Below are 16,990 nucleotides of genomic sequence, written 5' to 3' on the forward strand. Positions count from 1 at the left end.
AACAAAGTTTGTTCCATTCCATGATTATTGGGGTTCAAGATTCAAGATTCAAGATTTTTATTGTCAAATGAACAGAGATAACATGAAGCAGTCACTGTCAATGAAATACTGAGGTCACAGGCTCTCTTTAAGCAATGCTCAGTAATTTCAACCCATAAAAAAAAAAAAAAAAAATAGAAATAGTATAAAATAGAATAAAAAAAAGAATAAAATAGAATAAAAATAAAATAGAATATCAAAAATTTTAAATAGAAAATAAAATATATATATCTAAATATATATCTTTGATGGTGGTTACGGTGAAGAACTGCCAAAGTTAAAATAATAAAGAGGGGGAAATAACGGATGAATATTAAAAGAAGGATTCACCACCTTATTTAAAGTGAGGAGTGACGGGAATGGGTTTATTTTTCGGTCTTTGTGGGGAAGTGGAAGGTGGAAACGTTACTCTAAGCTTTCCGCAGTCAGTTGACGGGGAGCTCCTGAACGCACCGCGGCAGGGGGGCGGGGCCCAGTGAAGTTTTCAGGAAGTGTGACTTTCCTTAAAACTGAAACTGTCCCGAAGTTTGACAGGAAGTTTTCCGCTCCTGCAGCTGCTCGAACCCCTCCATCGCTGACAGATCAAGACTCGCTGGAAGATGCAGGGCAGCGCTTACGGGGCCTCGTTGGCCGGCGGTACCTTCGATGCGGTGAAATTCTCCAGACAGCCTGAGACCATCCTGCGCTGCCTGAGCTGGGTGAGTGGGACCGACACGGAGCTAGCATCACAGCTAGCATCTGGGGCTAGCCAGCTGTCACCTCACCGACCCCCGGGGGAGCAGATGTGCGCGGCCCGGCTCGGCTCGGACCGGTCCGGTTCGCTTGCTGCTCGGTGTAACTCGCCGCTCACACCGCAGCAGGAACCGGAGTTAACCGTAAAACCTCAAATACACATTCAATAAAGTTCCACTACGTTTGTGTTCTGTCGCAATAGTTGGACCGGGCTAGCTCAGGTTAGCTAGCCCGTCCTGGTGCTGTGTCACCGCCAGATGAGGGGATGAGTTTTTTTTTGCTTTTTAATAGTTTTTCTCAGAGTAGTTCTGGTTTAAAAAGTGAGACCAGTGTTGTTTTCCAGTGCAGGAACCCGTGACTCATTCTCCTCCGGGGGTTTCCGCGTCAGAAGCCATTGCACTTGTTCTGCAGCGTCACCTGTTGCCTTCTTCACACGATTCATTTCACCAAGATGGATGATTCATTTTAGTAACAGTCACTTTTCTTTATGTGGCCTCATTCTTTCACTTTTACACGATTATTCTATCACTTGGTTGCAGTTATTTGCTGCTGCTGCTATAACATAAACATCTTTATAAATATTTATACACACATATGTATACTGGGAGAGTGAATCCTCCAATATATATATAGTATAATGAAAATCAAGATCCTTGATTAGAATTTCCTTTACAATATCAGTAGAAAACTATGTACACTTAAAAGTTTTTTGTTTCTGTTGTTAAAAAGCAGTGTCACCTTATTTCTTGAATCCAAAAAAATAAAACTACTGAGGATCTAAAGGCACTAACATTTCACAAGAACAATCATTAAGAGTCAATCTTAGTTCTGAATCCATGTAATATCTTGTATTATCTTGTTGTTCGGATGCATCACAATTTTTTTATGAACATGTTTCTGTTTGTGTCAAATTCATTTACAGCAGTTAAAAACAAGAAATCAGTCCCTTTAAAATGATCCAGGTGTCTTTATTGCTCATAAAACAAACTCATGTTATTTAATCTATGGGTGCATTGACAATGTTCCCTCTGTAACTACTGTAACGCCATGTTTTTCTTTCTTTTTTTAAATAACTGAAAAAATGGCTTTTATGCACTGAGGCTGGGAGCAGTTAATTTCCCAAATCTGATTTAATATTAGTTGCGATAGTTTAAATCCAAACTTTTTAGTTTATTATTTAAGTTTATTTTTGAGTTAGCCAAACCAATTTAGCCGGTTACCTCTGTAGAAGTCTGTGTGCCTTATTTAGTTCACTTTCACTTCTTATTCTTTAACTGATGTAATTCACATTGTTTGATTTCACGAATTCTTTAATGTTGTGGAAATTTATATATTTATTATCCAACCTAATCCTTTCGGCCAAGGTGCATTGCAATCAAACCAGTCCATGTAATATCTTTATTTTGATCAAGTCACAAGTCTTAACCCAATGATCTTCAATATGAAATTAAAAACACAGAGAAGCAGCAAAGTGGATAAACCGTAACATGTACTTTTATCGCCAGAATTGTTGCTGATTAATTTATCTTCAGTCCTCTAATTGACTGATGGATTAATCTCTCTGCTCTTGTGTGAAAAGTGGATGAGGAACAGGAATCTCTGAGGATTAATTGTTGGAATAGATCAGGGTTTCAAATTCCCCCAGTGTCATCTGCTCAGCTCCACTGTGTGAAAAGCTTCATGTGATGTGGATCATATGATAGGAAAGGAAGCAGGAAGCCCTGCAGCTGCTTCTTTACTTCCCTCCCTCTCCTGGTATTAACCCCTTGTGTCCCTTCTCTGTGCAGTTGTTTTCCATTGTCGTATTCGCGACTATCACAGGAGAGGGCTACGTTAACGCACCTGACTCGAAAGACGCCCTATGCATCTTCAACGGCAGCGACAGTGCCTGCAGCTACGGTGTGGGGATCGGAGTCCTGGCCTTCCTGGCTTGTGTTGTCTTCCTGGTGCTGGACGCCTACTTCCCACAGATCAGCAACGCCAAGGAGAGAAAATACATCGTCATAGGAGATCTAGTCTTCTCAGGTGAGAGTCTGGTTTCACTGGAGTTGTACTAAAATAAAGGACATGTATAAAAAAACAGGAAGTGCAGCAGTCAAGTTCAATGTTGTCCCCTTAATCATGTCTGAGCTGTATTTTTTTATTTTTTTTATAGCCGCTTGGACATTGCTGTGGTTCATCTGCTTCTGTGTCCTGGCCAGCCTGTGGTCCCACACTGTTGATCAGTCTTCTCTGCCCGCTGATGCCGCGCGTGCAATTGTGGCCTTCTCCTTCTTCTCAGCCATCACCTGGGTAAGCCTCTCGTCCTCTCCTCCTGGTGTGGCCATCATTTGACTAGCAACGGTTTTTAACTTGCTAACACACAGCTGAGCTGGTTTAAAGCTGAGGGCTTGGAAAACACTTCACTCACTGTTTCACACGTCTCTCAATAGGGTCTCTCGTCCTACTTTGCATATGCACGGTATAGTAAGGGCGTGAATGACTTTGACCAGGACTACAGAGACCCAGATGGCGACCAAACTGGTCCATACCCACCCGCCCCGTACCCCAGTAATCCCACGGGCTACCAGCAGTCACCTTTCCCCCAAAATCAGGAGGCGCCAGGGGACTACAAACCTCCAACCTACTGAAGAACTGGGATTCAAATGCATGAAACCAACCGGGGAGTTTTCTTATTTTTTTCAAGTAAAGACATGTGCCAATGTTTTCATTTACAACCTGGATGGTTCTCTGCACTCCGATGTTCTTCCTGCAAAAGTGTTTGCATGTTTTTGGGTGCCATGATGCGTTTTTAGTTCGTTCCGAAGTTGTAAGTTTTGGTAAATTTTGGTTGTTGGGTTCCGAGTTGTTCACACACACACACAGCAAGTGAACTCTAAAGATCTAAACAAAATTTGGAAGGAGATTGTCTTGATAAGAGTGAATATGATTGTGCCATTGTGTCTTTGTACCAAAACATTAGTGGTTCTTCCTATGCTTCTTTTTATTTTGTGCAATTTGAGAGCTGCTAATGTCAAAGCACAAATCAACAAACAAGTTAGGGTTTTTTTGTTGTCTGGAAATCTGCTTTGCATTGTTGGAATGCATCACAATTTTTTTATGAACATGTTTCTGTTTGTGTCAAATTCATTTACAGCAGTTAAAAACAAGAAATCAGTCCCTTTAAAATGATCCAGGTGTCTTTATTGCTCATAAAACAAACTCATGTTATTTAATCTATGGGTGCATTGACAATGTTCCCTCTGTAACTACTGTAACGCCATGTTTTTGTTTCTTTTTTTAAATCAGCAACCACTGAAAAAATGGCTTTTATGCACTGAGGCTGGGAGCAGTTAATTTCTCATATCTGATTTAATATTAGTTGCGATGGTTTAAATCCAAACTTTCCAGTTTATTATTTAAGTTTATTTTTGAGGTAGCCAAACCAATTATGCCGGCTACCTCTGTAGAAGTCTGTGTGCCTTATTTAGTTCAATTTTTATTCTTTAACTGATGTAATTCACATTGTTTGATTTCAGGAATTCTTTAATGTTGTGGAAAATTTATATATTTATTATCCAACCTAATCCTTTCAGCCAAGGTGCATGACAATCAAACCATTGTTTTCGACATTCTTTTTCCCTCTTGCTTTTCCATGTTTGTAATCATACCTTTTTACACGTGCTGCAGTTTTACTGTCAGGTTCAAAGGCTTTACAATATTTCCCCATTGAAGTGCCTTATACAGTGTTTTGTATAACACAAGGTGTGTCAAATAAAAACTGATCTGGTTTTGAAGCTCTGGTGATTTATATCCTCCTATAGAGAAGGAGCCGGACTCCGTGCAGGGGCTGTGATCGCCTTTAGTCAATATTTGACTTGTGATTGTGTCGCTGGGCGTAGAGGACCTTGTGGAGAGTGGAGACGGCTGCAAAGGAACAAAGCAAGTGTATTGTATGGATCTTATACAGAGGTGAAGAAAGATGTATGATTCATATATTCTCACATATCGAGACTAAACTACACAAACTCATTGAACCAGACAACTATCCAGCTTGAGAGTGAAGCTAAACACCGATAATAAACTAATAGAATAGGAATAACATTCACACATTTATTTCCCTTTCAATCAAAGGAATAATATTAGTGTCATAAAAGCCTGGAGACACAATTTCCCCACTGACAGGTGCAGTTCAGCAGAAAAGGCACAAAGCTGTGCAGCATTTTAATGTTACATTTGAAGTAGTTTCTGTGTGGCCACTTTGCGTCTCTTTGTTTTACTGCAGTTTTAGGTCTTTTTCTGCAGATATAAGACCCGGGTCCTCTCACCCTTTAAGTCCCTGGTCTGTTCACTATTCCACACTTGTATGCTTATTATCTTAATGCGGGAAATAATCCAAAGTTATCTATTTCAAGTAGCCCGAGACGCTTTTGTCTACACTTCTAGTGAGCTGCCATGTTCTACAGCTCTATCTAAAGTCTACGGTCTGCAGTCGTCAGATTTCCGAGTGCACGCGAAGGCAGCGTTCCACAGAGCCTCTAGTATGCAGGGCGCGCGCACGCCGTGCACGGTTATGTCGTCATCAGCATACAGGAAGTAATGATCGCGTCTCTGCTAAACGACTCCGCGGAGGAATCAGGAGCCGCGGCGGAGGAACACCGACATGTGAGCCGCGGATCGGCATCGAACATCTGAGGTGAGTGATCCTGCTTCCAGAGGTCTGTGATGGCGTGCGTGTGCGTGTGTCTGTGCGTGTGTGGTAACCTCTGTGCTGCTGGCAGGGCAGGGACACCAGCTAACACACACATTCAACACACACAACTACTCATACATCCCACTTGAGTGTGTGTGCCAGCGTGTGTGTGTGTTAACCTCTGGGATGCTGGCAGGGCAGGGACATCAGCTAATACACGCATTAAACACACACACACACACACACACTCAAACATCCCACTTGTGTGTGTGTGTGTGAATGTTTGTATGTGTACCTACCTATATGATGCTTGCAAGGCAGGGACATCAGCTAACACACACATTCAACACACACAACTACTCATGCATCCCACTTGAGTGTGTGTGGTAACCTCTGTGCTGCTGGCAGGGACATCAGCCAATACACGCATTCAACACACACATACATACTCAAACATCCCACTTGTGTGTGTATGTGTGAGTGTTTGTGTGTGTACCTACCTATATGATGCTTGCAAGGCAGGGACATCAGTTAACACACATTCAACACCTACACAAACATCCCACTTGTGTGTCAAACACACACTTACCACTTGCATGTATACTGTATACATGTATAGTGTGTGTGGGGTGTGTGTGTGTGTGTGTGTGTGTGTGTGTGTAGAAGAGTGGAGCAGTAGTACTAGAGTCCCAGGGGCCATTCTGGGGTCTCCTGGGGGTCTGCAGCTAAATGACAGATACTTTAACATCTCTGGAGAAAAAACTCATGAACAATCAGGTTGTCGGTGTAACACACATCTGTTTGGAGTCCTTGATGTACAAAAAAATGTTGCCTTAAAGCTAAATGTGAACTATTTATGGGCGTCACACACACACACACACACACACAGAGACACACACACAGAGACACACAGAGACACACAGGTGTGGCACAGGGTTTTCACGTTAGGTCTTTTAATTGACTTCCATTCATTGTAAACAGCCCAACCTAAATCTTAACCTTAACCATGACCAATTCACACTTTATCCCTAAACTTATAAAAGGAGCTCAGAAGTGAAGTTTGGCCTCATAAAGGCCGGGCTTCGGTCCCCATGAGGTCCTAACAAGGTCAGTGTTTATACTGGAGAAAGTCCTAAAGAGGCAACACAAATAAGTACCCAGGACACACACATACACACTCTCTCTCTTGTGTCTCTTTGATCTTCTTCCCTCGGGGCCCAACACCCAGATGTGCTCCTTCAGGGAGATCAAAGCAGGAACACTCGACATTTTCACCCCTGTAAATTCTCCCTGTTAAGAATGACTCGTTACTATAATTCAGTTTTCATTAGAGTTATTGATTCGTATAGTATCAGAGTATATCGTTACAATACTTTTATAAATATCTAGTGATTTAATAACTGACTGCTCTGGCCTCAATGATCTAATGAAACAGGACTTATTAGGGCCCGAGCACTGACATCAAAGGTGTCAGGTGAGACCCTATTGAAATTGTAAGGATTATTATTATTATTCAGGCAAATGAATTGGCTTTTTGAGGGCTTTACCATGCTCAACTTCTTACCAAAATTTGCAAAAAGTTAGAAAGTGGTGAAAATGTACGTATTCTAAAGGAATTTTTTAGGGCCCGAGCACAGACATCAAAGGTGTCTGGTGAGACCCTATTGAAATTGTAAGGATTATTAGGGCCCGAGCACTGATCAAAGGTCAGGGAGGACCCTATTGTTATTGTAAGGATATTATTATTCAGGCAAATGAATTGGCTTTTTGAGGGCTTTACCATGCTCAACTTCTTACCAAAATTTGCAGAAAGTTAGAAAGTGGTGAAAATTTACGTATTCTGAAGGAATTTTCAATGGGCATTGCGAAATGGCTCAACGGTGCCCCCCCGAGACCCCTGGAACGTGTTCACATTGACCGGTCTTCACAAAAATCAATATACAGGTGTATCATGACCAGACAAACAAAAAAGTCTCCAGATGCAATTGGAAAAACACAACAGGAAGCCTGCTCTTTTGCATTTAGTGGCCATTTTGGCCATATTCCACATTTTTTGTTTGATGCACTTGTACCAGGGTTTTCATCGGATCAACTTCAAATTGAGATGAGTTTCATCAAAACAAGATGGAGATAAAAACTGACTGACGGATTTTTTTAATTACACGGTGCGACCGTGGTGTCGCGTCAAAGTTTGATTACACGCCATTAAAACACGATGTTCCATGGACCATGAATCCTTTCATTTCAGTCTTCCTAGATCAAAGGAATTTATTATTATTTTTTTAAGGCAAAACGCATGCAACACTTCAAAATGCATGTGCTCGGGCCCGCCCAGTGCTGCTTTGCAGTCCTAAAAATTTTATTTAGTATTTACTTCTCATGATGATATTTATATAATTATTTAGTTGTTTTGATGATATTTATATTTGTATTAAGTTGTTGTGGTGATACATTTTTATTTTTATAAGTATTTAATTCTGATGTGATATGTTTATTAGTATTTAACTCTTATGATGATATTTATGTAATTATTTAGTTGTTTTGATGATATTTATATTTGTATTAAATTGTTGTGGTGGTAAATTTTTATTTATATTAGGGATGGGCATTCGATTAAATTGTCTTAATCGATCGTCGGGAGAGTTAATGACGAATTTTCGATTAATCATTAATATTTTTATGTTAAAATTCACTATTTATAGACTGCTAAAATGCAGTGAAAATAGAAAAAACACAGCGTGTTTCCTCATTGAGGTCTTTATTACAAGATGAACAACTCTTGTGGCAGTTAAACGGGATCGTTCAATGGTTACACTTGAAAATCTGCGCTGCTGTACACTTCAGCCCCGCTGAGAGAGCAGCTAGCCGCTGAGAGCTAGCTGGACTCCACGGCCCTCGACCTCCTACTCCGGCCATTGTCGCGTCCTCACTCCCGGAACCCCTCCACCAGTCCCGGCCCTGTCCGGGTCCGAAGAGGCTAGCGTCCGGAGCTAGCCTCTGCTAGCTGCTGCGGCTAGCGGCTAGCTGCGAAGCTCGGCTTCATGTCCGCACGCGGACCCTCAGTCGGGGAAGGGAACCCGTACAGACCCGGGTCTGGGTGAGGTTCCGGGATTGATGACATGACAACAACCGGACTGAGAGGTCGAGAACCGTCAAATCCATCTAGCTCCCAGCGGCCAGCCGCCGGGATTCTTCACTGAGATATTTGAACACACTGTTCCCACAAGTGTTAAGCCATAACCCCACAGTTTGTTCCACAGACTTCAGGTTATTTTTGCCATCTCAGTCTGCGGAGTCGTGTTTGTGAAATGAAAACCAAACTTATCATACACTTTGTAACGGCCCCCCGCTTCTCCACACAAACGCTGAGTCTCTTGAACTGATGTTACACGGCTCTTTATTCTCACATCTGGTTTGCCGTAGTGACACCGTAAAACTGTAATGACAGTTACAAGTTACAAAGATTTTAATCATTAAAACCAAACACGAACGTTAAAATACAATGAACAAACAAATCGCCACGTGAGACATCTGACTCATTAACGTGACAGCGACTCCCTTCCGCACTACCCGCAGCAAAGTAAATGGGACCAGCTTCCTTACCTCGTTCCGCTTGGCGTGGGGTGTTAAGCTAAAGTTGTTTGGATGGTTCTTTCGGTCCGAGAAATGCCGCAAAGCTGGCGTCCGGTTTGGTTTCCGCTCCTATCTGTGCCGGGCTGACGGCAGGTATTTTATTGCACTGGGGCGGAAACGAGGGATCAGGTGTGTCGAAAAAAAACCGTCCGCTCCTTTGCTGCAGGTAACTATGCGAGGGGAGTCGCTACGTGTAAAAGACAACGAAAATAACCCAAACCGTAGTTGAACATAAGAACAATATATAGCCCAACCCTAAAATAAAAGAATAAAACAGTCTGCATAAACTGGCCGGTTTTGCTGACAGTTACACACTTAAACAAACATAAGATACAAACCACCTAAAAGGACAAAAAACATCTTTGAGATAATAATTAATTTAATTTTACTTTGAGTTTTTAGTTTGGTCCACGGAAAATTCTCTGAATACTGTGAAGTTATAACGCGGACATACATGGACCATGAATCCTTTGATGCTGAGCCTCAAACAAACAACTCCACTCCTGCAGAACAACTCCACACTTCGTATGTTTTTTTTGATATTAATTCTTATAAATTATTATTTATGAGGTTGTAGTCGAAGCTGTTTCACCGACTCCACAGAGAGCTGCTCCTTATCTTCTCCTGCAAATGTTTGTCAATGGGTTGGGCACAACATTAGAAACAACTCCCAGTGTCACGCAAACTTCAGCCTCAGCAGAAAACCAGTTTGTTAATGGCTACATTAATACCTAGGTGTCAATGTGAACTTTGTAATCGAGCATGTGAGACAGAGCGACCTAGAGTATATTAAAATCAAATGATTTGACTGAGAGAATTTGCAAATGATATTCAAATCAAAGCCTTTGATGTCATTGCACAGTGTCAAACAAAAAGAGGTGTCCCAGTGGTACAGAGAGTAACAAGTGAACACATTACATTCTAATAGATGCATATGAAACTATACATTTTTTCCATGCTGGATTCATTCATTCAGGATTCATGCTGATAGCAATATGAGGGTACTGAATATTAGTGTGACCAATATATCAGCGAGGTATATATTGTATATATATATATATATGGTAATGATTCCTAAAATGTTGTTATCAAACCTGTATGAAATGTAGGCTTGATATTTTGGGAAATTGAGAGGTTGAGGCATGATTTTTATTTTGTTTAACTTTATAAATAACCGTTTTAATCAACATCAATACATCACAATAAATCAAAACCAAATAAAACAGAACTTGAATAAAGAAATTACGTTTGATGATTTCTGCATCATCACTCATCCTCCTTACGTGTTGTTCTGGACTGAAGGCCACACAGAGTTCAATCAGTTAATGTTTCTAAGAGTCAGAGTGAGTGTGGGCTCCTGTGGCCCGAGCGTTCAAGGCTCTGCCACCGTTATCAGGCCGATCTCTGGCCTTTGTCCAGTCAGAGCACTGTGAGGCTCATTGCGTGATAGCAGCACCCCCGTCATGCAGTGATCGAGTCGTTGTAGCGGCCACAGGTTTTCCTCTCAACTATTCACCCTGCAGGATTTGAGGCTTTTCACCTTTAAGGAGTTATTGTGCAGATGTTTTCCTTGACCTCTGGTGCCCGGCCACTCCGAGAAGTCGCTAAGACCAAAGACAACCTCGTCAACCGGGTTGGCCTCCTGCAAGATTTGCCCCTTTGGACTGAATTCGTAATCCTCCAAGTCTAGTTAAAGTTCACCTGCTCTAGTACAAGCCTGTTTCATGGTTGCACCACGAACAATGAGCAGGACCAGACATTAGAGCTCAGGGTTGGTCGTGGAGGTAAATCTGATGATGACGGCTCCGCGTTCTGGTCGGAGGAAAAGAAGAGGTAACGCCGGATTACTAAATTAAGGTTTCAAATCGGACTCTGTTGCCGTGGGACTCTAAGAAGTGTTTTAGGCTAAATAACTAAAAAGCAACTTGGTGGTGGATTTCAGAGAAGGATGGTATTCTTGCCAGGAGTGTGTGGGCCCTGATGTTGATGTCATAAGGGGCTGTTTTGTTTGGCTCGGGTCACTCGCTCATGAAAGACTCTTTCACTCGCTGCTTTGCTTATAGAGAAACGCAGCCGTGTTCAGGCCACAGTGTGTGTGTGAGGCCACGTTTAGAGGAATTTAGCTGCGAGCGAATGACACAGAGTTAAAGACCACAGAGCACGACTGTGACCCGCAGCACAGAGACGATTTAACTTAAATGCCTCATTAGTTTTTATGTTAACTTTATGTAGAAACATCATATAAATAAATATTCCTCCTCTCCACCTCCTTATGTACTAGAATGAAGAATCTACTTCTGAACGTCGTTTTCTTCAGCTATGTGAAATCAAGATTGGTGATTATTTTCCATTAATCATTTGATCTATTTAACATTAGACATTAGACCCCATAGCAAATATAAATGAAAACATCCTTCAATATTAAGATGTATAAAATAGTTCACTTTCTGTCATATAAGATAAGGAAAAGTAAGACATGTAATGTTAACTTTTATAAAGCTAGAAACTTCTTCTGCTATTAACCTTTGGAGCTCAGGGTATTAAGTTCTTTATTAGATAAGGCTACGACTAGAACCTGATTGATTTATGGGCTGATACGAGCCTCTCACAGACAGAATCAGTGTTTATGTGAGGCAAATAGAAGTCTGTTGAGTTTATTTTCTCATTTCCACATTCGATATGTTTGCTTGTATTTGTTTTTTTCTTTTTATTCATGGCTACTTTCAAATCTCAAGTTTGTTAAAACTGTAAAATATCAAGCCTCAATTATATTTCTTTGTCATTAGGGTTTGATAATGACATGGTAGGAATCACTGCAAATTTGTATGTGTTGGTATCAAAATTGTCCTCAATATCAGTATCAGCCCCCAAAGGTTCTTCCAAACAACTGATTGTTTCCATCATCGATCCATTAGATGATACATTTTTCTATTATCATTATTATTATTATTTAAAACATATTCAAACATCAACAAAGTATAACCAAAGGCCGAACTCAAAGATTAATTCTCTAACAGCACATTAGAGAAGCTGGTATTATTTATTTATTTTTTACTTAAAGGCTCAGTGTGTAAAATTTTGTGACTCCAGTCAACCAGTGTTGAATCTGCATGTTGCTGTTGAAATTTAAAAGGTGTTTAGTTCGTCCAGTCTGGACTGAAATACAGCCTGCTTCCATGGAAAGGACACAATCTCGATGTAGATATAAAGTAATTAAATACAAAGGGCCCATTCTAGGGTAAAGAAAATAACTATTCGTACAGTTTAGATGAAACACACTAGTGAAAACATCCCTAAGATTATTATATCTTCAATTTCTGCCAAAAGATGCATTTCATATAAATCTTACACACTGAACCTTTAATTTAGGACTTTAATCATGAGCTGAATATCTACATTTAAGTTTGATCACAAATTCAGCTCTGTCATTTTTGAGAGTTGCTGGGGCCACATCAGCCATCTGTATTTCCTGTTCCACCTGTCCACCTGCTCACATTGTTGAGCTTGCTCCTCCCATCCTCCACGTTGACAATCCTCTCCAGAGGCCACATGATGTTCACCCAACCCTTACGCCGTGCCAGGAACTATTAAGTGTCGTGTAGAATACAGCGTTAAATGAGTGATCTGCCTGCTGTCAGGAGAACAAACTTCATTCAGGTGAACACGGAGGGAGAGTAGGTGAGTAAGATTGGGTCTATTATCTAAATGTGACAGCTGTTGGATTTTAAAGGAAGCTTATTTTTCAAAGACTGTTTGTTTTTTCTTCAGTTCTCATGTTGAGCAGCAGGATTAAGAAATATTCAGAACAAGCCTTCTGCAACGTTTCACTCACAAGGTAAAAGCAGGTGGAACAACTATTTCCTGCCAAGTGACATAGCTCATCAGCCTTTAGCCTCAACTTACCGTGGCTTATTCCTTATATAAAAAGAGACTGTAACTTTAAAAAGAAGACATAATACTTTCTTGCTTTTAGAAGAAGAACATTGTATCCATAAGGAGTCAAACCCAACCCTACTCAGTTCAGTACATGAAGGCGATTTTTGGCTGCTAAATCCTTACTTTACCTGGTGTCCACTGTATTCTTCGGCTGGTCAATTTTAGATAATGTTTAAATGTTTTAACAACAATAAACATTGATCATCCTGCAATTGTCATTTGAGACGAGAGCAGTTACATAATGCAGTCTAATTCAAGAAGAGGCTTTGAAAGGGACAATATGTGACAATAGCCTTTTTTTTTTCAATTCACATTTTTTTTAATATGGGATGTGCAGTGCAATGAATGTTAAGATATTAGAACAAATTTGATTTACAGACATAAAACAATAATGAAAAGACTGATTTCATTTATGGTGTTGTGTTTCTCAATGCAAACAACTCATTGAAGAAAAAAACAGGGTAAAACCTGACTTTACTAGTATGAACGCCATGCTTTGCCTCTCTGAGCACGGTTCTTTTGAATCCAAATGTACTATTATAGAAATATTGAAGACCTCATAATGTAAGATGGGTTTAACTGGGGATGAGTTAACACATGCACCATCAAATGAACTGGCTAATTGTGATGGGTGAAGCAGTAGCTGCGTTTCTACCTAACCCAAATCTAAACCTAAAATTTGCCTAACATTTACCTCTATTCATCCTTAACCTTACCCTAAACCTAACCTTAAACTATCCTAACCTGACTTTAACATAAATCTATACTTAACCTAGCCTAAACCTATCTTTAACCTAATTCTTACCTTAACCTCTCCTTACCTTGACCCCTAACTCCCTTCCCTAACCCTAATGCCCTCACACATTCAATCATAACCTAATCTTGACCTAATCATAATTTTTTTTTTTTTTTTTGACAATAGCCTTTTGACACATATGGAAAAGGATTTGCTGAACTCTTCTTACTTGTAGATTTATTGTGGGACGTTTAGTATAATCCGTAGATCGGCCACTTGAGCAGTTTTAAGACATGAACTCTGGAAAATGTTTAGACAAATGGGTTTGGTCTTTTCCTGTCCTTCACATATGAAGATTGCAGCAGGAGAACCTATGTAGTGTTCAGGCGAGGGGTGGATGCCTTAGAGGAGCGTTAAGGAGGCAGGAAATTACGTATAAAATCTGCTGATGAGATAATTTGTTTTTGTTTACAGCACATTAACCCAGCCATCGGCCCTTCTTATCAAAAGCTCCCGAGCCTCGTTGTCTCCTTTTTATCTGGAGAAGTTTGAATAATCATTTGGTTTTGCGTCTTTCACACGAGTCATCGACTCATCCACTCGCTCATGGGGAATTTTCCGGACATATTCCTCCCTTAGACATTCTCTGGAGATTTCCAAAGAATGCCCAAAGCAACTGACTCCAGTTCAGTGCATGTCTGCAAGAAGCTTGAGTCAAACTTTGATTGAGTGAACACCACAGAGGAGGCCGTAGCTCCTCCTCTCTTTAGTGATTTGCCAGTGGATATGACTCATCATCTCCCTTTCTCTTCTTTTCTTTAGGTCACTCCAGGCCTCTGTCTTCCATGTCCGCTTCCCCAGGCTACATTAGACTAAAGCAGAATGAGCCTATGAACTCCTTGCGAATCTCCGTAGGAGGCCTCCCTGTTCTGAATTCTATGGCCAACGCCACGGACCCTCGGTTCCGCCTCAAGTGGAAGCCCATCGTGGCCGCGGGTTTCGCCCTCTCGTTATTCCTGCTGCTCTTCATGAACATGAGCTCAGCGTTTCGCTCTCGCCAATACAACCCCTTCAGCTGGAGTGCCACGCACGGTGACACCCGTCAGTTCGATGGCCATTATAATGACACCTACCCTCTCAGTCTGCCTGAGAGGACGCCGCAGGGCACACGCTACCGCATTGGGGTCATCGCTGACCTGGACACAAACTCTCGTAGTGACAAGAAGCTGACGTGGTTCAGCTACTTGCGGCGGGGGTACCTGCTGGTGTCCAATAGTGGCGACAAGGTGGCGATCGAATGGGACGAGGACAGGGTGGTGCTGGAAAGCCACTTGTCGGAGAAAGGCAGGGGTATGGAGCTGTCTGAGCTGGTGGTGTTCAACGGGAAGCTGTACAGCGTCGACGACAGAACGGGCGTGGTCTACCACATCGACGGCGACAAAGCTGTGCCCTGGGTCATCTTACCCGACGGCGATGGCAGCGTTGCCAAAGGTCAGCATGTATGCTAACAAGTGACTTCTTACTTACCTAAAGTGTCAGGTGAGAGATTCATGGCATGTTTCAGATGTGCTCCACATCAAATTCAGTGTGACAAATTTTAAAAGCCACATCACACAATGGAAAGAAATCTAATTTAAGAATTAAATTAAAAAGTTTGGCATAGGAAATGAAATAGTAATAGTACAGTGTAAAAACAAATTGTATTTATTTATAGGGCAATGTCATCAGCATTGATTTAAAAGAACTGAGAGTTGTACCACTGTCGCCCGGCGTTCTCTGGGAGCTTGTTTCCCATAACTGGTGTGTAAGAATAATATAGTATTTTTACATCAGTGTATCTGCTGTTACTTTCTCCTGATAGGGTTCAAAGCTGAGTGGCTGGCAGTGAAAGACGAGCACCTGTACATCGGTGGTCTGGGGAAGGAGTGGACCACCGGTGAGGGCGAGTTCGTCAACAACAACCCCGAATGGGTAAAAGTAGTCGGCTTCAGAGGGGACGTGCAACACCAGAACTGGGTCCCCAGGTACAGATCTCTGAAGTTCGCTGCAGGGATAGAGCCTCCAGGTGAGCATTTAAATCTGGTCTTGCGTACATTTGCTTCCATTTTTCTTTTCCATGCTTTACCCTTCACTGCATCCCTCTCAATCTCTGCAGGCTATCTCATCCACGAGTCAGCGGCGTGGAGCGACACCCTTCAGCGCTGGTTTTTCATCCCCCGCCGCGCCAGCATGGACCGCTACGAAGAGACGGCGGACGAGCGTCGCGCCACGAACCTTGTCCTCAGCTGCTCGCCAGATTTCAAAGACATCGTCATGGCTCGGGTGGGTCCTCTCAACCCCACTCACGGTTTCTCCTCCTTCAAGTTCGTCCCCAACACAAACGACAACATCATTCTGGCGCTCAAGTCGGAGGAGGACGCTGAAAAGGTGGCCACGTACATCACGGCCTTCACGCTTGACGGACAAATCCTTTTACCTGAAACCAAGATTGGCGACGTGAAGTATGAAGGCTTGGAGTTCATCTAAAGGAACCCGGAGACTCGGTCCTGAGGCCACTGCACTGTAGTTCTATTTTGTTTACAAGCCAGTCACTGTCGAAGGTAATGCACTCGCTGCTTCCTCATTACGTTTGCAGAAGACACAAGTCAGGCCCTTGGAGGATCCTCCTCGGTGCGAGGAGCAGAACACGCGGGCTGAGACTGAGGCGTGGTCCCGCTGTGGCTCCAGAGAACGTGTCCGTCAGACCGAACAATACCAGCATTTCTCGTGGTGCATCATCTCCTTCTTCTACATTACTGTAGCCTTTCTTATAATGAATGTACTAACGATTGATTCATCAGACTGTGATTAGTCTCCATTTTTATGCACATACCTTACACTCTGAAAAGGTCAAAGGTCGTTTCCCCCTTTGCTCCATGTCAAACTGCATCACTCTGTACACACAACACATAAATATTGTCAGGGGAAATCACTGAATGCCTGTTTTTATTCTTCGTAAAAAAAACTAAAAATCGACATCATTGGAAGGATTTGAGGAAATTAGAATGATATTGTATGTATGTCATGTGTTTTTATGTCTGGCGGGTGTGCTGACTAAGTAAATTCTTGATTCCTCTTTTCTGAGTTCTTGTTATATATATCATTATATGGATCCTCTTTACTAAGAGACAGGTTGAACAAAGACAAGTGTTCGGTTTTGTTTGGGCAGAAAACTGTTTTGCAACAGCCTGTTTTTTGGGGGG

At 41.8% G+C, this 16,990-nt stretch overlaps 2 protein-coding genes across 3 annotated transcripts; both read left to right on the forward strand.

Annotated features, from left to right (window-relative positions):
* Positions 1-506: 506 nt before the first annotated feature.
* Positions 507-4,547, forward strand: syngr2a (synaptogyrin 2a). The gene is made up of 4 exons (XM_061089661.1): positions 507-737; positions 2,559-2,796; positions 2,927-3,063; positions 3,204-4,547. The coding sequence occupies exons 1-4, from the start codon at positions 639-641 to the stop codon at positions 3,399-3,401; spliced, it is 672 nt and encodes a 223-aa protein (XP_060945644.1). The 5' UTR covers positions 507-638; the 3' UTR covers positions 3,402-4,547.
* Positions 4,548-5,346: 799 nt separating this feature from the next.
* cant1a (calcium activated nucleotidase 1a) lies at positions 5,347-16,863 on the forward strand. Of its 2 annotated transcripts, none has more exons than XM_061089581.1 (4): positions 5,347-5,446; positions 14,571-15,239; positions 15,610-15,813; positions 15,904-16,863. In XM_061089581.1, the coding sequence occupies exons 2-4, from the start codon at positions 14,594-14,596 to the stop codon at positions 16,272-16,274; spliced, it is 1,221 nt and encodes a 406-aa protein (XP_060945564.1). In that variant the 5' UTR covers positions 5,347-5,446; positions 14,571-14,593; the 3' UTR covers positions 16,275-16,863. The 2 variants fall into 2 exon arrangements, with proteins under 2 accessions (XP_060945564.1, XP_060945563.1); XM_061089580.1 differs by lacking the exon at positions 5,347-5,446 and adding an exon at positions 10,530-10,909.
* Positions 16,864-16,990: the final 127 nt, after the last annotated feature.

The sequence above is a fragment of the Limanda limanda genome, chromosome 17, assembly GCF_963576545.1.
Source record: "Limanda limanda chromosome 17, fLimLim1.1, whole genome shotgun sequence".
NCBI classification, from domain to species: Eukaryota; Metazoa; Chordata; class Actinopteri; order Pleuronectiformes; family Pleuronectidae; genus Limanda; species Limanda limanda.

Bases quoted from the DNA above. Each gene is read 5' to 3' on its own strand.
- cant1a (XM_061089580.1), top strand. From the start codon at position 10,870: ATGATGACGGCTCCGCGTTCTGGTCGGAGGAAAAGAAGAG. The intron at 10,910-14,570 runs GTAACGCCGGAT...TCTTTTCTTTAG, and splicing joins TGGTCGGAGGAAAAGAAGAG to GTCACTCCAGGCCTCTGTCT. The intron at 15,814-15,903 runs GTGAGCATTTAA...CAATCTCTGCAG, and splicing joins TGCAGGGATAGAGCCTCCAG to GCTATCTCATCCACGAGTCA.
- syngr2a (XM_061089661.1), top strand. From the start codon at position 639: ATGCAGGGCAGCGCTTACGGGGCCTCGTTGGCCGGCGGTACCTTCGAT. The intron at 738-2,558 runs GTGAGTGGGACC...TTCTCTGTGCAG, and splicing joins TCCTGCGCTGCCTGAGCTGG to TTGTTTTCCATTGTCGTATT. The intron at 3,064-3,203 runs GTAAGCCTCTCG...GTCTCTCAATAG, and splicing joins TCTTCTCAGCCATCACCTGG to GGTCTCTCGTCCTACTTTGC.